Genomic DNA, 23,205 nt, shown 5'->3' with positions numbered 1-23,205 from the left:
ATGTAGAGGAGGCCGCATTGGGAGTACCAGACACAAGAGACAACCCCAGCAGGTTCATGGGTGAAGAGTTGCCTCACCTGGAAGGACCTGGAGGAGGTGAACACTTTGGCCACTTGCAGGGTAAAGTGCCGGGAGGGATATTAGAGGGGAGGGACGAATGGACAGAAGAGTCACAGAGGGAGCAATCCCTGCGGAAAGTGGGGGTGGGGGGGGGGTAAAGATATGTTTGATGGTAGGATCACTTTGGAGATGATGGAAGTTGCAGGGGATGATGTGTTGGATGTGGAGACTCATGGAGTGGTAGGCAAGGACAAGAGTAACTCTATCACTCTTAAGTCAGCAGGAAGATGGGGTGAGTACAGATACTTGGGAAATGGAGGAGATGCAGGTGAGGACAGCATCAATGGTGAAGAAAGGGAAACCCTGTTCTTTGAAGGAGGAAGTTATCTCTGTTGTCCTGGAATGGAAAGACACACCCTGGGAAGAGATGCGGTGGAGACAAAGGAGCTGAAGAAAAAGCAAACACGAGGAAATCTGCAGATGCTGGAAATTCAAACAACAACACACACAAAATGCTGGTGGAACACAGCGGGCCAGGCAGCATCTATAGTGAGAAGCACTGTCGACGTTCCAGGCCGAGACCCTTTCGAACTGAACTGAACTGAACTGAAGAAAGAGAATGGGTTTTTACAGGGGACAAAGTGGAAAGAGGGATAGTTAAGTTAACTGTAGGTATCAGTAGGTCTATAAAAGATATCAGTTGGCAGTTTATCTCCAGACATGGAGAGGCAGAGATCGAGGAAGGGGAGGGAGGTGTCAGAAATGGACAGGTGAATTTAAGGGTAGGGTGGAAGTTATAGGCAAAATTGATGAAATTGACGAGCTCAGCATGGGTGGTATGAAGTAGCACCAATGGAGTGGTCAATGCAGCGGAGAAAGAGTTGGGGGACGTTACTGGGAAAGGTTTGGAACATGGACTGTTCTACGTAGCCAACAAAGAGACTGGCATAGCTGGGGGCCCTTGCGGGTGTTCATGGCTACCCCTCAGGTCTGAGGAAATTGGGACGAGCCAAAGGAAAAATAGTTGAGGGTAAGGACCAGTTCTGCCACATGGAGGAGGGTGATGGTGGAGTAGAACTGGTTAGTTATTTTATTGAGAAAAAAGAGGAGAGCTTTAAGGCCTTCTTGGTGGGTGTCGAAGTCCAAAGGGACTGGACATCCATGATGAAAATGAAGTGGTCAGGATCAGCAAATTGAAAGTTACTGAGGAGATCAAGAACATGATTAGTGTCACAGATATAGGTGGGAAGGGACAGAACCAAGGGGTATAGAATGGTGTCGAGGTATGAGGACACGAGTTCAAGGGGGCTGAAGCAGACAGAGACAACAGGCTTACACGGACAGTCAGAGTGCTGCAATGGCAACTTTCATCATGACAGCCAACTGTGGAAGATACAGAAGAGTCATCCTGCTGCCCACCACAGGGAAAGTCACCTCCAGGATCCTGCTGCCCACCACGGGGAAAGTCACCTCCAGGATCCTGCTGCCCACCACGGGGAAAGTCACCTCCAGGATCCTGCTGCCCACCACGGGGAAAGTCACCTCCAGGATCCTGCTGCCCACCACGGGGAAAGTCACCTCCAGGATCCTGCTGCCCACCACGGGGAAAGTCACCTCCAGGATCCTGCTGCCCACCACAGGGAAAGTCACCTCCAGGATCCTGCTGCCCACCACGGGGGAAAGTCACCTCCAGGATCCTGCTGCCCACCACGGGGAAAGTCACCTCCAGGATCCTGCTGCCCACCACGGGGAAAGTCAACTCCAGGATCCTGCTGCCCACCACGGGGAAAGTCACCTCCAGGATCCTGCTGCCCACCACGGGGAAAGTCAACCTCCAGGATCCTGCTGCCCACCACGGGGAAAAGTCAACTCCAGGATCCTGCTTGCCCACCACGGGGAAAGTCAACCTCCAGATCCTGCTGCCCACCACAGGGAAAAGTCACCTCCAGGATCCTGCTGCCCACCACGGGGAAAGTCACCTCCAGGATCCTGCCCCCCGGGAAAGTCCCTCCAGATCCTGCTGCCCACCACGGGGAAAGTCACCTCCAGGATCCTGCTGCCCACCACGGGGAAAGTCAACTCCAGGATCCTGCTGCCCACCACGGGAAAGTCCACCTCCAGGAATCCTGCTGCCCAACCACGGGGAAAGTCCCACCTCCAGGAATCCTGCTGCCCACCACGGGGAAAGTCACCTCCAGGATCCTGCTGCCCACCACGGGGAAAGTCACCTCCAGGATCCTGCTGCCCACCACAGGGGAAAGGTCACCTCCAGGATCCTGCTGCCCACCACGGGGAAAGTCACCTCCAGGATCCTGCTGCCCACCACGGGGAAAGTCACCTCCAGGATCCTGCTGCCCACCACGGGGAAAGTCACCTCCAGGATCCTGCTGCCCACCACGGGGAAAGTCACCTCCAGGATCCTGCTGCCCACCACGGGGAAAGTCACCTCCAGGATCCTGCTGCCCACCACGGGGAAAGTCACCTCCAGGATCCTGCTGCCCACCACGGGGAAAGTCACCTCCAGGATCCTGCTGCCCACCACTGGGGAAAGTCACCTCCAGGATCCTGCTGCCCACCACGGGGAAAGTCACCTCCAGGATCCTGCTGCCCACCACTGGGGAAAGTCCACCTCCAGGATCCTGCTGCCCACCACGGGGAAAGTCACCTCCAGGATCCTGCTGCCCACCACAGGGGAAAGTCCACCTCCAGGATCCTGCTGCCCACCACGGGGAAAGTCACCTCCAGGATCCTGCTGCCCACCACGGGGAAAGTCACCTCCAGGATCCTGCTGCCCACCACGGGGAAAGTCCACCTCCAGGATCCTGCTGCCCACCACGGGGAAAGTCAACTCCAGGATCCTGCTGCCCACCACGGGAAAGTCACCCTCCAGGATCCTGCTGCCCCACCATAGGGAAAGTCACCTCCAGGATCCTCTTGACCCTCCGCGGCCCACCACGGGGAAAGTCACCTCCAGGATCCTGCTGCCCACCACGGGGAAAGTCACCTCCAGGATCCTGCTGCCCACCACGGGGAAAGTCACCTCCAGGATCCTGCTGCCCACCACGGGGAAAGTCACCTCCAGGATCCTGCTGCCCACCATGGGGAAAGTCACCTCCAGGATCCTGCTGCCCACCACGGGGAAAGGCACCTCAGGATCCTGCTGCCCACCATAGGGAAAGTCACCTCCAGGATCCTGCTGCCCACCACGGGGAAAGTCACCTCCAGGATCCTGCTGCCCACCCACGGGGAAAGTCACCTCCAGGATCCTGCTGCCCACCATGGGGAAAGTCACCTCCAGGATCCTGCTGCCCACCACAGGGAAAGTCACCTCCAGGATCCTGCTTGCCCCACCACAGGGAAAGTCACCTCCAGGATCCTGCTGCCCACCACGGGGAAAGTCCACCTCCAGGATCCTGCTGCCCACCATAGGAAAAAGTCACCTCCAGGATCCTGCTGCCCACCATAGGGAAAGTCACCTCCAGGATCCTGCTGCCCACCACGGGGAAGTCACCTCCAGGATCCTGCTGCCCACCACGGGGAAAGTCACCTCCAGGATCCTGCTGCCCACCACGGGGAAAGTCACCTCCAGGATCCTGCTGCCCACCACGGGGAAAGTCACCTCCAGGATCCTGCTGCCCACCAAAGGGAAAGTCACCTCCAGGATCCTGCTGCCCACCAAAGGGAAAGTCACCTCCAGGATCCTGCTGCCCACCATAGGGAAAGTCACCTCCAGGATCCTGCTGCCCATCACAGGGGAAAGTCAACTCCAGGATCCTGCTGCCCACCACGGGGAAAGTCACCTCCAGGATCCTGCTGCCCACCACAGGGAAAGTCACCTCCAGGATCCTGCTGCCCACCACAGGGAAAGTCACCTCCAGGATCCTGCTGCCCACCACGGGGAAAGTCACCTCCAGGATCCTGCTGCCCACCATAGGAAAAGTCACCTCCAGGATCCTGCTGCCCACCATAGGGGAAAGTCACCTCCAGGATCCTGCTGCCCACCACGGGGAAAGTCACCTCCAGGATCCTGCTGCCCACCACGGGGAAAGTCAACTCCAGGATCCTGCTGCCCACCACGGGGAAAGTCACCTCCAGGATCCTGCTGCCCACCACAGGGGAAAGTGTCAACTCCAGGATCCTGCTGCCCACCACGGGGAAAGTCAACTCCAGGATCCTGCTGCCCACCACGGGGAAAGTCAACTCCAGGATCCTGCTGCCCACCACGGGGAAAGTCACCTCCAGGATCCTGCTGCCCACCACGGGGAAAGTCACCTCCAGGATCCTGCTGCCCACCACGGGGAAAGTCACCTCCAGGATCCTGCTGCCCACCACGGGGAAAAGTCCACCTCCAGGATCCTGCTGCCCACCACGGGGAAAGTCAACTCCAGGATCCTGCTGCCCACCACGGGGAAAGTCAAACTCCCCAGGATCCTGCTGCCCACCCACGGGGAAAGTCACCTCCAGGATCCTGCTGCCCACCACGGGGAAAGTCACCTCCAGGATCCTGCTGCCCACCACGGGGAAAGTCACCTCCAGGAATCCTGCTGCCCACCACAGGGGAAAGTCAACCTCCAGGATCCTGCTGCCCACCACGGGGAAAGTCACCTCCAGGATCCTGCTGCCCACCACGGGGAAAGTCACCTCCAGGATCCTGCTGCCCACCACGGGGAAAGTCACCTCCAGGATCCTGCTGCCCACCACGGGGAAAGTCCACCTCCAGGATCCTGCTGCCCACCACGGGGAAAGTCACCTCCAGGATCCTGCTGCCCACCATGGGGAAAGTCACCTCCAGGGATCCTGCTGCCCACCACAGGGAAAGTCCACCTCCAGGATCCTGCTGCCCACCACGGGGAAAGTCACCTCCAGGATCCTGCTGCCCACCACGGGGAAAGTCACCTCCAGGATCCTGCTGCCCACCATGGGGAAAGTCACCTCCAGGATCCTGCTGCCCACCACGGGGGAAAGTCACCTCCAGGATCCTGCCTGCCCACCACGGGGAAAGTCACCTCCAGGATCCTGCTGCCCCACCACGGGGAAAGTCACCTCCAGGATCCTGCTGCCCACCACAGGGAAAGTCACCTCCAGGATCCTGCTGCCCACCACGGGGAAAGTCACCTCCAGGATCCTGCTGCCCACCACGGGGAAAGTCAACTCCAGGATCCTTGCTGCCCACCATGGGGAAAGTCACCTTCCAGGAATCCTGCTGCCCACCATAGGGAAAGTCACCTCCAGGATCCTGCTGCCCACCACGGGGAAAGTCACCTCCAGGATCCTGCTGCCACCCACGGGGAAAGTCCACCTCCAGGATCCTGCTGCCCACCACGGGGAAAGTCACCTCCAGGATCCTGCTGCCCACCACGGGGAAAGTCACCTCCAGGATCCTGCTTGCCCACCATGGGGAAAGTCACCTCCAGGATCCTGCTGCCCACCACGGGGAAAGGCACCTCCAGGATCCTGCTGCCCACCATAGGGAAAGTCACCTCCAGGATCCTGCTGCCCACCACGGGGAAAGTCACCTCCAGGATCCTGCTGCCCCACCACGGGGGAAAGTCACCTCCAGGATCCTGCTGCCCACCATGGGGAAAAGTCACCTCCAGGATCCTGCTGCCCACCACAGGGAAAGTCACCTCCAGGATCCTGCTGCCCACCACAGGGAAAGTCACCTCCAGGATCCTGCTGCCCACCACGGGGAAAGTCACCTCCAGGATCCTGCTGCCCACCATAGGAAAAGTCCACCTCCAGGATCCTGCTGCCCACCATAGGGGAAAGTCACCTCCAGGATCCTGCTGCCCACCACGGGGAAAGTCACCTCCAGGATCCTGCTGCCCACCACGGGGAAAGTCACCTCCAGGATCTGCTGCCCACCACGGGGAAAGTCACCTCCAGGATCCTGCTGCCCACCACGGGGAAAGTCACCTCCAGGATCCTGCTGCCCACCAAAGGGAAAGTCACCTCCAGGATCCTGCTGCCCACCAAAGGGAAAGTCACCTCCAGGATCCTGCTGCCCACCATAGGGGAAAGCTCACCTCCAGGATCCTGCTGCCCATCACAGGGGAAAGTCAACTCCAGGATCCTGCTGCCCACCACGGGAGGAAAGTCACCTCCAGGATCCTGCTGCCCACCACAGGGAAAGTCACCTCCAGATCCTGCTGCCCACCACAGGGAAAGTCACCTCCAGGATCCTGCTGCCCACCACGGGGAAAGTCACCTCCAGGATCCTGCTGCCCACCATAGGAAAAAGTCACCTCCAAGGATCCTGCTGCCCACCATAGGGGAAAGTCACCTCCAGGATCCTGCTGCCCACCACAGGGGAAAGTCAACTCCAGGATCCTGCTGCCCACCACAGGGGAAAGTCACCTCCAGGATCTGCTGCCCACCATAGGGGAAAGTCACCTCCAGGAACCTGCTGCCCACCACGGGGAAAGTCACCTCCCCAGGATCCTGCTGCCCACCACGGGGAAAGTCACCTCCAGGATCCTGCTGCCCACCACGGGGAAAGTCACCTCCAGGATTCCTGCTGCCCACCACGGGGAAAGTCACCTCCAGGATCCTGCTGCCCACCATGGGGAAAGTCACCTCCAGGATCCTGCTGCCCACCACAGGGAAAGTCACCTCCAGGATCCTGCTGCCCACCACAGGGAAAGTCACCTCCAGGATCCTGCTGCCCACCACGGGGAAAGTCAACTCCAGGATCCTGCTGCCCACCATTGGGGAAAGTCACCTCCAGGATCCTGCTGCCCACCACAGGGGAAAGTCAACTCCAGGATCCTGCTGCCCACCACGGGGAAAAGTCAACTCCAGGATCCTGCTGCCCACCACGGGGAAAGTCAACTCCAGGATCCTGCTGCCCACCATGGGGAAAGTCACCTCCAGGATCCTGCTGCCCACCACAGGGGAAAGTCAACTCCAGGATCCTGCTGCCCACCACGGGGAAAGTCACCTCCAGGATCCTGCTCCCCACCACGGGGAAAGTCACCTCCAGGATCCTGCTGCCCACCACGGGGAAAGTCACCTCCAGGATCCTGCTGCCCACCACGGGGAAAGTCACCTCCAGGATCCTGCTGCCCACCATGGGGAAAGTCACCTCCAGGATCCTGCTGCCCACCACAGGGGAAAGTCACCTCCAGGATCCTGCTGCCCACCACGGGGAAAGTCAACTCCAGGATCCTGCTGCCCACCATAGGGGAAAGTCACCTCCAGGATCCTGCTGCCCACCACAGGGGAAAGTCACCTCCAGGATCCTGCTGCCCACCACAGGGGAAAGCCAACTCCAGGATCCTGCTGCCCACCACAGGGGAAAGTCACCTCCAGGATCCTGCTGCCCACCACGGGGAAAGTCACCTCCAGGATCCTGCTGCCCACCACGGGGAAAGTCAACTCCAGGATCCTGCTGCCCACCATAGGGGAAAGTCACCTCCAGGATCCTGCTGCCCACCACAGGGGAAAGTCACCTCCAGGATCCTGCTGCCCACCACAGGGGAAAGTCACCTCCAGGATCCTGCTGCCCACCATAGGGGAAAGTCACCTCCAGGATCCTGCTGCCCACCACGGGGAAAGTCACCTCCAGGATCCTGCTGCCCACCACGGGGAAAGTCACCTCCAGGATCCTGCTGCCCACCACGGGGAAAGTCACCTCCAGGATCCTGCTGCCCACCACGGGGAAAGTCACCTCCAGGATCCTGCTGCCCATCACAGGGGAAAGTCAACTCCAGGATCCTGCTGCCCATCACAGGGGAAAGTCACCTCCAGGATCCTGCTGCCCACCACGGGGAAAGTCACCTCCAGGATCCTGCTGCCCACCACGGGGAAAGTCACCTCCAGGATCCTGCTGCCCACCACGGGGAATGTCAACTCCAGGATCCTGCTGCCCACCATAGGGAAAGTCACCTCCAGGATCCTGCTGCCCACCACGGGGAAAGTCAACTCCAGGATCCTGCTGCCCACCACGGGGAAAGTCAACTCCAGGATCCTGCTGCCCACCATAGGGAAAGTCACCTCCAGGATCCTGCTGCCCACCATAGGGAAAGTCAACTCCAGGATCCTGCTGCCCACCACGGGGAAAGTCAACTCCAGGATCCTGCTGCCCACCATAGGGAAAGTCAACTCCAGGATCCTGCTGCCCACCACAGGGAAAGTCACCTCCAGGATCCTGCTGCCCACCACAGGGAAAGTCACCTCCAGGATCCTGCTGCCCATCACAGGGGAAAGTCAACTCCAGGATCCTGCTGCCCACCACAGGGAAAGTCACCTCCAGGATCCTGCTGCCCACCATAGGGAAAGTCACCTCCAGGATCCTGCTGCCCATCACAGGGGAAAGTCACCTCCAGGATCCTGCTGCCCACCATAGGGAAAGTCACCTCCAGGATCCTGCTGCTCACCATAGGGGAAAGTCACCTCCAGGATCCTGCTGCCCATCACAGGGGAAAGTCACCTCCAGGATCCTGCTGCCCACCACGGGGAAAGTCACCTCCAGGATCCTGCTGCCCACCACGGGGAAAGTCAACTCCAGGATCCTGCTGCCCACCACGGGGAAAGTCACCTCCAGGATCCTGCTGCCCACCACGGGGAAAGTCACCTCCAGGATCCTGCTGCCCACCACGGGGAAAGGCACCTCCAGGATCCTGCTGCCCACCATAGGGAAAGTCACCTCCAGGATCCTGCTGCCACTAAGTTAACAAATTTCACGACACCTGCCAGTGATATTAACCCTGATTCTGGTTCTGAACTTGTACGTATTGACAATAAAGCTGACCTCGACTCCATCAGGAAGAAGAATGAATCACCGCAGTTTCAGCTGACCACAGGATTTCATCTACATTTTACTTGATGACTGGCAAAAGAACCAAAAGTGACAAGTGGAAGAAGTATTTTACACAGTAGATAGCCAGGCCTGGAATGCACTGCTGCCAGCAGAAGCAGTTTCAGTTATAGACTTCAGAGAACCGAGAAGGTATCTGAAAGGAAAGGAATGTACTTGCAGCACTGTGAGGAGAAGGATTATTCTGACATCAATGAACCAAATAATTTAATTGCTGTGATTCTGTGAATTAGTGTTCTTCTATCACTCTTTAAGATACTGCACTGCAGATCTTAAGAAGCATCTGAGTGAATAAATATCTTTTTTTTACCCCTGCTCTTTCTTTACCAACTACTTTAAATTGGGCAGGAGGTACAGAAACCTGAAGCCCCACATCACAAGGTTCAAGAAAAGTTATTTCCCTTCAGCAATTTGGTTTTACAACATTGAATCACAGTGGATTTAAGTTGGCATTTTTGACACTGATCAACAGATACCCCACCTAGACCTCCAACTCCATAGTTAAATTTGCGGACGATACCACAGTGGTTGGCCTGATCTCATACGAGGATGAAACAGCCTACAGGCTCAAGGTGGATCATCTGACAGAATGGTTTAAGCACAACGACCTGGTCCTTAACACTTCTAAAACAAAAGAGATGATCATTGACTTCAGGAGATCAAAGGACAGAGTACATATACATGGAGAGGTAGTGGAGAGTGTGGAAAACCTAAAGCTCCTTGGAGTTATGTTGTCAAAACAGCTGACATGGACCACCAACACCTCGCTGACATGGACCACCAGCACCTCGCTGACATGGACCACCAACACCTCGCTGACACGGACCACCAACACCTCGCTGACATGGACCTCCAGCACCTCGCTGACATGGACCACCAACACCTCGCTGCCGTGGACCGCCAACACCTCGCTGCCGTGGACCACCAACACCTCGCTGACGTGGACCACCAACACCTCGCTGCCATGGACCACCAACACCTCGCTGCCATGGACGACCAACACCTCGCTGAGATGGACCACCAACTCCTCACTGACATGGACCACCAACACCTCGCTGAGATGGACCACCAACTCCTCACTGACATGGACCACCAACTCCTCGCTGACATGGACCACCAACTCCTCACTGACATGGACCACCAACTCCTCACTGACATGGACCACCGACACCTCACTGACATGGACCAGCAACACCTCACTGACATGGACCGCCAACACCTCGCTGACATGGACCGCCAACACCTCGCTGACATGGACCACCGACACCTCGCTGACATGGACCACCGACACCTGGCTGACATGGACCACCGACACCTCACTGACATGGACCAGCGACACCTCACTGACATGGACCAGCGACACCTGGCTGACATGGACCACCGACACCTCACTGACATGGACCAGCGACACCTGGCTGACATGGACCACCGACACCTCACTGACATGGACCAGCGACACCTGGCTGACATGGACCACCAACACCTCGCTGACATGGACCACCAACACCTCGCTGACATGGACCAGCAACACCTCACTGACATGGACCAGCAACACCTCGCTGACATGGACCAGCAACACCTCGCTGACATGGACGACCAACACCTCGCTGACATGGACGACCAACACCTGGCTGACGTGGACCAGCAACACCTGGCTGACGTGGACCACCAACACCTGGCTGACATGGACCAGCGACACCTGGCTGACGTGGACCAGCGACACCTGGCTGACGTGGACCAGCGACACCTCGCTGACATGGACCAGCGACACCTGGCTGACATGGACCAGCGACACCTGGCTGACATGGACCAGCGACACCTGGCTGACGTGGACCAGCGACACCTCACTGACATGGACCAGCGACACCTCCCTGACATGGACCAGCAACACCTCGCTGACATGGACCAGCGACACCTCGCTGACATGGACCGCAAACACCTCGCTGACATGGACCGCCAACACCTCGCTGACATGGACCACCAACACCTCGCTGACACGGACCACCAACACCTGGCTGACATGGACCGCCAACACCTCGCTGACACGGACCACCAACACCTCACTGACACGGACCACCAACACCTGGCTGACATGGACCGCCAACACCTCGCTGACATGGACCACCAACACCTGGCTGACATGGACCACCAACACCTGGCTGACATAGACCACCAACACCTCACTGACATGGACCAGCGACACCTGGCTGACGTGGACCAGCGACACCTGGCTGACATGGACCAGCAACACCTCACTGACATGGACCAGCAACACCTCGCTGACATGGACCAGCAACACCTCACTGACATGGACCATCAACACCTGGCTGACATGGACCACCAACACCTCGCTGACATGGATGACCAACACCTCGCTGACATGGACCACCAACACCTCGCTGACATGGACCACCAACACCTCGCTGACATGGACCACCAACACCTCGCTGACATGGACCGCCGACACCTCGCTGACATGGACCACCAACACCTCGCTGACATGGACCACCAACACCTCACTGACATGGACCACCAACACCTCACTGACATGGACCAGCGACACCTGGCTGACATGGACCAGCGACACCTCACTGACATGGACCACCGACACCTCACTGACATGGACCAGCGACACCTGGCTGACATGGACCAGCGACACCTGGCTGACATGGACCAGCGACACCTCACTGACATGGACCAGCGACACCTCGCTGACGTGGACCAGCAACACCTCGCTGACGTGGACCACCAACACCTGGCTGACACGGACCACCAACACCTCGCTGACACGGACCACCAACACCTGGCTGACATGGACCAGCAACACCTCACTGACATGGACCACCAACACCTGGCTGACATGGACCACCAACACCTGGCTGACATGGACCACCAACACCTCACTGACATGGACCAGCAACACCTGGCTGACATGGACCAGCAACACCTCGCTGACATGGACCACCAACACCTGGCTGACATGGACCACCAACACCTGGCTGACATAGACCACCAACACCTCACTGACATGGACCACCAACACCTGGCTGACATGGACCAGCAACACCTCGCTGACATGGACCACCAACACCTGGCTGACATGGACCACCAACACCTGGCTGACATGGACCACCAACACCTGGCTGACATGGACCACCAACACCTCGCTGTTTGTAAAAAAAAGACAACAAAGACTCTTCTTCCTCAGAAAGCTGAAACGGGACAAACTCCCACAAAAGCTGTTGCTTAACTTCTACAGAAGCACAATTGAAACCATCCTGACCAACAGCGCCACCGTGTGGTGTGCCAGCTGCACAGCCGCTGAGCGACAAGACCTGCATCGTGTGGTGAAGGCAGCCCAGCGAATTGTCAGGATGGAGCTCCCAGGACTGGACACCATCTATTCCAGCAGACTCAGGAGGAAAGCAATCAGCATAACCAGAGACACCGCACACCCCGGCCACTCCCTGTTTGACCCACTTTCATCCAGAAAAAGGTTCAGGACACTAAAAGCCAGAACAAATAGACTGAGGAACAGGTTCTACCCCAGAGCTGTGGCCTCCATCACATCACTTCCACAGAACGACGACTGAAACTGTGAGCACACACAAGGACTCAAATACTTGCACTAACAGCACTTTGTGCATTACTGTGATATTCTGGTGCTGCTGAAACTTATTTTCTGCTACTTATCTATTTAATATTGTTTTTCTATTACTGTCTTGTTTTTATCTACCACTTTATTTAATTGCCTGAGAGGAAGCTAAACAGAGTTTCATTGTATCTATGTATAATGACAATAATGATATTCATTCATTTGTTCATTCATTCAAAATGATTCTTTCGTGTCAAACTGAAAACAGATTTCTCTAAAGTGACCTAAATTAATTACAACTATAAAAGACAAAATAATTGATTGCATAAATATTCAACCCCCCCCCCTTAATATGACACACAAAATTATCAATGGTGCAGACAATTGGTTTTAGAAGTCACATAATTAGTTAAATTAAGATCTGTTTTTGGAGTCGTGTGCAGTCAAGGAGTTTCAATTGATTGTAGTAAAGATACACCTGTATCTGGAAAGTCTATTTGCTGGTGAGTCAGTATCCTGACAAAAACTACACCATGAGGACAAAAGAACACTCCAAGCAACTCTGTGAAAAGGTTATTGAAAAGCACAAGTCAGGAGATGGATACAAGAAAATTTCCAAGTCACTGAATATATTTTGAAGTACAATTAAATCAATCATCATGAAATGTGAAGAATATAGGACAGCTGTAAATCTGCCTAGAGCAGACCATCATCAAACACTGATTGACCGTCAAAAGAGGGGACTACAGTAGTGAGGGAGGCCACCAAGAGATCTATGACAGCTCTGGAGGAGTTACAAGATTCAGTGGCTGAGATGGGAGAGACTGTGCATACAACTGTTGCCCGGGTGCTTCACCTGTTGTAGCTTTATGGGAGAGTGGCACTGTTGAAAAAAACTCACATGGAATCTCAGCTAAATTTTACCAGAAGACATGTGGGAGACTCTGAAATCAGCTGGAAGAAGGTTCTATGGTCTGATGAAATCAAAATTGAGCTTTTTGACCATCAGACTAAATGCTATGTTTGGCATAAGCCAAACACCACACATCATCAAAAATACACCATCCCTACCGTGAAGCATGGTGGTGGCGGCACCATGCTGTGGGGATGCTTCACTGCAGCAGGCCCAGGAAGACTTGTTAAGGTAGAGGGTAAAATGAATGCAAAGTACAGAGAAATCCTGGAGGAAAACCTGACTCAGTCTGCAAGAGAACTGTGACTTGTGAGAAGTTTTGTTTTCCAGCAAGACAATGACCCCAAGTATAAAGCCAAAGCTACACAGGAATGGTTTAAAAACAACAGTTAATTCCCAAGTCAGAGACCAGACCTCAATCCAATTGAGAATTTGTGGCTGGACTTGAAAAGTGCTGTTCATTCACGATCTTCATGCAACCTGACAGAGCCTGAGGAGTTCTGTAAAGAAGAATGGGGAAAAGTTGCAGTGTCCAGATGTGCAAAGCTGATAGAGACCTGTCCACACAGACTCTATGATGTAATTGCTGCCAAAGGTGCATCTACTAAATACTGACTCGAAGGGGGTGAATACTTGTGCAATCAATTATTTTGTGCTTTATATTTGTAATTTATTTAGATAACTTTGTAGAGATCAGTTCTCACTTTGACACGGAAGTCTTTTCCTATTGATCACTGTCAAAAAAACCAAATTAAATCCACTGCAATTCAGTGCTGTAAAACAATAAAACATGAAAACCTCCAAGGGTGGGGGGTGGTGAGTACTTTTTATAGACACTGTAACATAATAATTACATTTCTGGTCAATAGTAACTCCAGGAATATTGATGGGGTGACCTGTATTGTGGTTGACTGCAGATTACTATGGCATTCATGGAATCAGTGTCTGGACTATATAATTATTTTTGCATGGTTGTATTTTACTGATATCCTATTTGTGCGTGGACTAAGCCTCCAGATGCAGTGTTGCCTGTATACAGCCACCAGAAGAGAGGCGTCAGAGCCAGACTTCCACTGGGGCAGTGTGGCGTGCTGTCCAGGCTGGACTTAGTGCTGCCCCTCCTCCAGTATCTGCTCAGCAGAAAATAAGCTGTATTGTGGTCAACTGACAATTTCTGCGGCATTCATGGCTCAGGTTTGGACTTCCTTATGCGTGGCTGTATCTTACCGATATCTTTATGTGCTTGCTATCTTGAATGTGTGATGTGTGCTTTGTGCTGTGTGTGACTGTTAGTACTGTGTTTTACACCTTGGTCCTGGAGTGATGTTGTATTTATGGGTACTCATGTATGGCTAAATGACAATTGCACAGCAGTGTCTATTGGCCAGACAGCTCACACGGTGGAAACACGCATCCAGGAGGACAGGAGGTGTATCCGTATGGGTTACCCGGAGAATTCGGCGGTAGCAGAACATTCCATTCACAATGGCCATTGGATTGACTTCAAAGGTACAAAACTACTGTGCCGCAGCAATGGTTTTTGGGACCATGTTGTTAAGGAAACCATTGAGATAAAACTAGAGGAAAAGAGTTTTAACACAGATGAAGGTCTCATTCTAAGTAAGAACTGGAACTCAATTGTAAACAAGGTTGCAAGACAGAAAACTGATTGGATGAGGAGAAATCAATCAGGAGGGACGGAAAATAGGGGTATACACGTTTAACATCAAAACGTTGGTTAAAACTGACATCTGTACCTAGCTGGAAGCCAGAGGAGTTTATTCGAACTGAATTAAATTTGACAATGAAAATGCCACTGTATATTAAAAAGAAGTGATTAGACTCTCTAACTAGAGATGACCATTTCCTGACACCTCTATGGCTTGAACCTTGACTAAGTAGCTGAGAATACAAATGAACGCTGCAAACATCTGGGTCCTGTACACATGAATGTGAAAACATTTGTATGATTATACTACAAAAGGTGTCCTATAAATGCAAATTATTGTTTTCTTGCCTTATGGATGTTTGATTCACAAATTTCCATTATGATACAATTGACATATTGGGAGTACGTGCCTTTAATTTACAAGCTGATAGCTTGTTGAGGGGAAAGGGACAGCCTCGAATCATCTTCATTCAGGCTGAAATCCTATTCCGGATGTGGAGTTTGAAGACCCTAAATTAGTTGGTGACAAGGGGGACAACCTATCAGGGGGAGCCACAGTGACTGGGTCTCTGGCACTGGGTCTGGTGCCAGAGCAGAGAGATGAAGAGCGCTGCTGTGTTGATAGGAGAGTCCATAGTTAGAAGAACAAAGACAAAATTCTGTGGGTATGGTTGAGACACCCAGATCGTATGTTGTCTCCCAGGTGCCAGGATCAGGGATGTCTCAGATCAGGTCCATGGCATTCTCAAGGGCAAGGGTGAGCAGCCATAAGCCTTGGTGCACATTGGCACAAATGTCATGGGTGGACAAGGTGAGGAGGTCCTGAAGAGAGACTTTAGGGAGCTAGATAGAAAGCTGAAAGACAGGACCTCCAGGGTAGTAATCTCTGGACTGTTGCCCATGCCACACACCAGTGAGGGTAAGATGAGGATGATCTGGCAGGTGAATTCATGCCTGAGGAACTGGCAGGGGTTCAGATTTCTGGATCATTGGGATCTCTTCAGGGGAAGGTAAAACCTGTACAAAATGGGTGGGTTACACCTGAACCTGAGGGGATCCAATATCCTTGTGGGCAGGTTGGCTAGAGATGTTCAGGAGGGTTTAAACTAATCTGGCAGGGGGATGGGAACCAAGGTGATATTGCTGAGGATGAGGTAGTTCACTTATAAACAAAGGCAACATGTAGTGAGACCCCTAGCAAGGAGAGGCTCATCAGGGCAAAATTGCAGTCAATTGAATGAGTTGCAATGTAAAGGGCATACAATATCAAAAAGCGTGAAGGTGTTACATTTGAATGCGGGCAGTATATAATAATAAGGTTGATGAACCTATAGCGCGTTTACAGATTGGCATCACTGAAAGAAGATTATAGCTGGGAACTTAATGCCCAAGGATACACATAGTATCAAAAGGACAGGCAGGAAGGCAGAGTGGGCTGCATCAGAAAGAGGTCAGATAGAGTCAGAAGGTATTGAATCATTGTGGATAGAGTTAAGGGACTGCAAGGGTGAAAAGACCAGATGGGAGCTGTATATAGACCCCGAAACAACACAAAGGATATGGTCTACAAATTACAACAGAAGATAAAATATGCATGCTAAAAGGGCAATGTTACAATAGACATGGGGGATTTCAATATTGGGAAAATATTGGTAGATTGGGAAAAGCAAGCTGGTGCTGGACCCCAAGAGAGGGAATTTCTAGAATTCCTATGAAATGGCTTTTTAGAGTCGCTCATGACTTGAGCGTTGTGCAATGAAGTGTAATTGATTAGCGAGCTTCAAGTAAAAGAACTTTTAGGGGCCAGTGTTCATGATAGAATTCACCTGAAATTTAAGAAGGAGAAGCTAAATTCAGATATATCAGTATTACAGTGGAGTAAAGGGAATTACAGAGGCATGAGAGAGGAGTTGGCCAGAACTGATTGGAAAAGCACACTGGCAGAGATGACAGCAGAGCAGCAATGGCTGGAATTTCTGGAAGCAGTTTGGAAGGCACGGGATATATACATCCCAAAGAGGAAGAAGTAATCTTAAGGCAAGATGACACAACAGTGGCTAACAAGGGAAGTCAAATCCAACGTAAAAGCCAAAGACAGGGCATAGAATAAAGCAAAGAATAGTGGGAAGTTAGCGGATTGGGAACCCTTTAAAAAACCAACAGAAGGCATCTAAAAAAAAATCATTACAGATGTAAAGATAGAATACAAAAACAAGCTAGCCAATAATATTAAAGAGGATACAAAAAGTTTCTTCAAATACATAAAATGTAAAAGAAAGGCAAGAGTGTATATCAGAAAGCTGGAAAGTGATGCTGCAGAGGTGGTAATGGGAGAACAAGGAACTGGCAGACGAATTGAATCAGTATTTTGCATCAGTCTCCACAGTGGAAGACACGAGCAGTGTGGTGGAAGTTCCAGGTGTCACGGGTTATGAAGTGTGTGAAGTTACCATAACAAGGGAGAAGGTTTCCAGGAAAGTGAAAGATCTGAAGGTAGATAAGTCACCTGGACCAGATGGTGTACACCCCAGGGTTCTGAAAGAGGTGGCTGAAGAAGTTGTGGAGGCATTAGTAATGATCTTTTGCAGAATCACTAGATTCTGGAATGGTTCCGGAAGATAGGAACATTGTAAGTATCACTCCACTCTTCAAGAAGGGAGAGAGGCAGAAGAAAGGAAACTATAGGCAGTCAATCTGATCTCAGTGGTTGGGAAGATACTGGAGCCGATTGTTAAGGATGTTGATTCGGGGTAATTGCAGGCACATGATAAAATAGTTTCTTCAAGAGAAAATCTTGCTTGACAAATCTTTTGGAATTCTTTGAAGAAATAACAAGAGGATAGACAAAGGAGAATTGGTTGATGTTGTGTACTTGCATTTTCAGAAGGCCTTTGACAAGGTGCTACATATGAGGCTGCTTAACAAGTTATGAGCCCATGGTATTACAGGAAAGATTCTAGCATGGATAAAGCAGTGGCTGATTGGCAGGAGGCAAGAATGGGGATAAAGGGAGCCTTTTCTGCTTGGCTTCCAGTGGCTAATGGTGTTCCACAGGGGTCTGTGTTGGGACCAATTTTTTTTACGTTATGCGTCAATGCTTGGATGACAGAATTGATGGTTTTATTGCAAAGTTTGTAAATACAAAGATAGGTGGAGGGGCAGGTAGTTTTGAGGAAGTAGAGAGACTACAGAAGGACTTAGTTAGATTGGGGGAATTGGCAAAGAAGCGGCAGATGGAATACAGTGCCCGTAAGTGTATGGTCATGTGCATGGGTAAAAGAAATGAAAGGGTTGACTATTTTCTAAATGGTAAAAGATAGGCAGAAAGGGACTTGGCAATCCTTGTGCAGGATTCCCTAAAGATTAATTTGCAGATTGAGTCTGTGGTGAGGAAGGCAAATGTGATGCTAGAATTCATTTCAGGAAGGCTAGAATACAAAAGCAAGGGTGTAATGTTGAGACTTTATAAAGCAGTGGTGATGCCTCACTTGGAGGATTGTGAGCAGTTTTGGGCCTTTTATCTTAGAAAAGTTGTGCTGGAACTGGAGAGGGTTCAAAGGAGGTTTCCGAAAATGATTCCAGGATTAAATGGCTCATCATATGAAGAGCGTCTGATGCCTCTGGGTCTGTATTCACTAGAATTCAGAAGAGTGAGGGGTGACCTAATTGAAACCAATCAAATGGTGAAAGGCCTTGATGGAGTGGATGTGGAGGGGATGTCTCCTATGGTGAGAGAGTCTAAGGCCAGAGGACAGAGCTTCAGAATAGAGGGGTGTCCTTTTAGAATGGAGATGAAGTGGAATTTCTTTAGCCAGAGAGTGGTAAATTTTTGGAACGTATTGCCAACGGCAGCTGTGGAGGTCAAGTCTTTATGTACTGTATGTTGAAGGCAGTGGTTGATAGATACATGATTGGTCAGGGCATGAAAAGAAATGGGGGAAAGGCAGGAGATTGGGGTGAGGGGAAAATGGTTCAGCCATGATGGAATGGCAGAGCAGACTCGATGGACCAAATGACCCAATTCTGCTATTAAAAAAGAAAAAAAGGAGAAGTTGGGAGAGTACTAAATATCTGCTTAGCTACAGGAAGAGGGTGGGGAGAGGACAAGGTCCTAATGGACTACAAAATTATTTCATTTTAAGCGGTTCTGCTTCTTTGAATGTTACAGGAAACTGGCATAGTAGATAATTTTGAATTCAAATTTCTGGCAAAGCTTTGAACACAACCTTAAATCAGGTACAATTTTACTGATACCAATCCTAAATAGAGATTTTGATATGGTCTTACATAGATAAGAAAACTGGTTGTTATCTAGTTTAGTTTGACTTTATCACACCCAGAAATGATTATTTTTGTTTAAATTTACACAGGGGCTATCCATAATACATACATACTGTTGACTAAAATCTCTGTGAAGTATTTTACATTGAACATAGTTCAATGATATTGTGCCGATCTGTTAACCTACTAGAAGTATCTTGGTATACTTGAATAACATGGATCAGAATGTGTATTTAAATTTAATTGGATTTGTTATATTGGAGTGAACAAGAATATTCTTGTAAATAATTTGTGGTACTACCACGGTTGCTTTTATAAGTCGTTTAAAATAACTATGTTTCTAACATTCTTTTCCACTTCAATGGAAGACACTTCAAATTTTAACTCTTTTAAGGTACCATCACAGACTAAACAGTGTCATGTGTATTTTTTAAACTTCAAACCCTCTTAAGGTTCTAAAGGCCTCTGAAGAAACCAATTCAACTTCAAAACATCGGCAATTTTATCGTACTGTAATGCCATCTAGACAACAAAAGGCTCTCACTTACCTGAGGTATTAACCTTCATTTATAAAAGGTCGACCTATTAAAATACATAACAATATGAACTATCTCAAGTTTTTAAAAGATCTCGTTTCCAACTCGATGTTGTCAACAGCTGGGAAAAGTCGCGCGGTCAGAATAACAAACTGAGCGCCACGAGGTGGCAGCACAAGGCAAAAGCAACTGGAGCGCTTCCTGTTTCATTTCCCGCAATAGGTCAATGCCAATCCCTGTAAGCAAGGCAATGAAATTTTATACAACTGCTGAATTTCCCGATTAGTTCAATTGTGTGTAAGTTTATTTCATTTTTACCCTTATACAGCTGCCCCACTGCATTCATTTAGCATGAAGTTAAATAGTATATGAAGGGACATCAACTGAAACGATCTTCCTATTACTGACTGACATGCTGAGTTTCTAAGAGTCTTTTACATTGAGAAATGTAAAGAGAAATCAACAGATACTGGAAATCTGAAATAAAACCGGAGTATGATAAAGAGAGAGGGGGAGAAAACAAGCTATGCCGATTAGGTAGCATTCAGGGATAAAGAAATATTTCACTTCAGAGTCCTTCACCAGGATATAAAGTTTATAATCAGATTTGAAAATTGGTTGGATGTTCTGTGGGAACAGAATAAATAAGAATTTTTGAGTCATATAAATAATTATACCACATAAAGCCAGCCTTCGGCCCATCGGACCTGTGCTAGTGGAGCACGCAGCCGAACACGACCTTCCAACCCTCATATAAGTACTTTTTAATGTGCCGAGGGTTTTTGCCTCTCTATCAGTAGTGAATTCCAGCCTCCTTGCCACCCACGGGGGTGATTTTAAAATCCCCCCTATCTTCATTCTAATCCTACCAGTTCCTTTAAATCTCTGCCCCCGGATGCTGACCTCTGCGAAGGGAAATGGGCTCTTCCTATTTAATCAAACATGCGCCCTCATTTATTGGTGTTTATTTGTTTCGTTTCGAGGATACCCAGGGAGGACAAAGCGGGTGATTGTGGTGGCCGGAGAGATTCCCAGCGCATCAGCGCCAGCCCTCCCGCTCCGCCCCCGCGCCGCCAGCGGATCGGCCGCGTCACGGCCGCGTCACGGCCGCCGTCGCGCCAGCCTATCGGCCGCGGCCCAGCGGCGTGACGACCGCTGCACGTGACGTGTCTTTAACGCCGGAGTCCCTGAGGGCGAGGGCAATTGTCGAGCATGAGCGCCGCGCAGCTCGTTCGGACAGAACCATAATAACATGGTTTCTGGATCAGCACTGAAGTTTTTCTGAGCTGACGTTTGTAACTTTGCATTTCTGAAATATATTTTTCTTTTTTTTTAAAAAAAAAATGACCGGAGTATTTGACAGTCTTGCTGCAGATATGCATTCGAACCAAATTACCTCGAGTTATCACAACATGCACAAGTCCCACTCCCAGGAATCTCCAACGTTGCCAGTGTCTACTGCAACTGACAGCAGCTATTACAATGGGCAGCAGCACGTCCCCTGCACTGGGTCGCCTTATGGACAGCTTAACTCCTATCAGCTTCACGTTGGTAACATGAACAATCTTTCGTATAGTGCCAAATCCTATGAAATCAGTTACACAAATTGTTACAATACCTACACTTCCTTTGGTACAAGTAATTCGCCGGTAAATACTGATATAGGTAAGATATCGAATTCAATCACTTGATTGACTGCTATAGTAACACGAACTTTTCGCAAGTTGTGAAGACGTAGAGTTTAATTTGATTGACGTTAGAAGATAGTTATATTTAACCAAAACAATGCGGATGTTTACGAATGTAAATGTTTCTGTTATCGGCAATTAGATTTGATTAACAATTAGAAAATAATTATTGATCAAAAATAAAACCAATCCTGATGGAAGATGGCAGACACAGAACATTAACCGTTTCTCTTTCCATATAGCGTGCTGGGGATTTAGCCAGCAATTTTTTTCCCGTTTTGTTTTAGAAAATAATTGCGATTTTTTTTCTCCAGAAAAAGAAGAGTGCGAGCCTGAAATAAGAATAGTCAATGGAAAACCAAAGAAAGTTCGAAAGCCCCGAACAATTTACTCCAGCTTTCAACTGGCAGCTTTGCAAAGGCGGTTCCAGAAGACCCAGTATTTGGCTTTGCCGGAAAGGGCCGAGCTGGCTGCGTCCATGGGCCTTACACAGACTCAGGTAAAACGGCAGCAAGGAGAACGCTCCGAGAGAACGTCTATATTTAATATGCCCGTTACGGTTCCACACGCTAAACTTTAAAAACAAAAAAAAACTTACCCAACGTTTCTCTAAGCTTAATTGCGACGTGGACATATATTGTTGAGCTTTATAAACGTTGTAATCTTTTGCATTGTAGTTTCTATAATTTATTTTAATTTTGAATTATACAGGTAAAAATTTGGTTTCAGAACCGCCGATCTAAATTCAAGAAAATGTGGAAAAATGCAGAAATGCCCAAAGAACAGAATCCCGGTGCCAGGGAATCTCCGCCTTGCAGTTCTCCGCCATCCTCGGTAGCATGGGACCATTCTCCACACCAGAGAATTAACTGCACACAGAACAGCCCGGCCGCGGCCTTCTTAGGAAACTACTCCTGGTATCCGGGTTCAAGTAGTGCTTCACATTTTCAATCAACCCCGATTCTTCAGCACCAGTCTTCTGTAAGCGCAGGGACAATGTACTGACCCGACGATACCGTACCATATATCGTCTGGTTCAACGAGACGCTGCCTAAAACTTTCTAAAACAGAGAAAATATGAGTTTTTTTAAAAAAGAACAATCATTACAGTACCATCCTTTATAACGTTTGTATTAATTGGTGCCTTTGCAAATGACCTCATTTTCTATGTTTTTGAACTAACTGTGTGGTATTTATGACGAGTCGGGTCCGTGCTGTTAAAACGCCGATCATGGTTATTCAGCTTGCAGTGTAGACGATGGAAAATTATTTGTAAATAAATGCCTTCTTTCGTGCCGAACTACCTGAATACGAATGTGCATCCATTAGATTGATTGCTGTAATACAATATAATAGTTTTTTCCACTTTTTGTGTGTTACGTAGCTGTTCTAATAATATCTGATATACTGTACCAGCGGTATGTTTCTATTGGTTCAACCCTGCATTTAAAGCGTTTCGTACAAGGAGTTAAATGTGCTACTGATTTTTTTTCCCACTGATAGATGGGGTTGGGGGATGCTATTTTCTTTATTTATTTTATAAAACAACGTCAGTACAATGTTGTTTTAATGAAAAGAAATATATTATTTAAATAAATGTTGTTTAAATGTTATTATTGTTACAACTGTAATCACGAACGCTTGA

The 23,205-nt window shown here is 50.1% G+C and overlaps 1 protein-coding gene across 4 annotated transcripts in view; it reads left to right on the top strand.

The window, feature by feature from the left end:
- The window catches only part of LOC132392582 (homeobox protein DLL-4-like), a 76,561-nt gene extending 53,356 nt beyond the window's left edge, over positions 1–23,205 (top strand). The window contains exons 1-3 of one of the 4 annotated variants that reach the window (XM_059966650.1): positions 12,142–14,895; positions 21,875–22,059; positions 22,272–23,205. In XM_059966650.1, coding sequence (XP_059822633.1) covers positions 14,721–14,895; positions 21,875–22,059; positions 22,272–22,565 — 654 coding nt within the window. In that variant the 5' untranslated portion in view covers positions 12,142–14,720 and the 3' untranslated portion in view covers positions 22,566–23,205. Of the gene's footprint in view, positions 1–12,141; positions 14,896–21,055; positions 21,538–21,874; positions 22,060–22,271 lie in introns of those variants that run through there. The other 3 variants (XM_059966649.1, XM_059966648.1, XM_059966651.1) reach the window with 3 other exon arrangements.

This window comes from Hypanus sabinus, chromosome 4 (genome assembly GCF_030144855.1).
Source record: "Hypanus sabinus isolate sHypSab1 chromosome 4, sHypSab1.hap1, whole genome shotgun sequence".
Taxonomy (NCBI): domain Eukaryota; kingdom Metazoa; phylum Chordata; class Chondrichthyes; order Myliobatiformes; family Dasyatidae; genus Hypanus; species Hypanus sabinus.
This window is presented reverse-complemented; position numbering and strand designations above follow the sequence as displayed.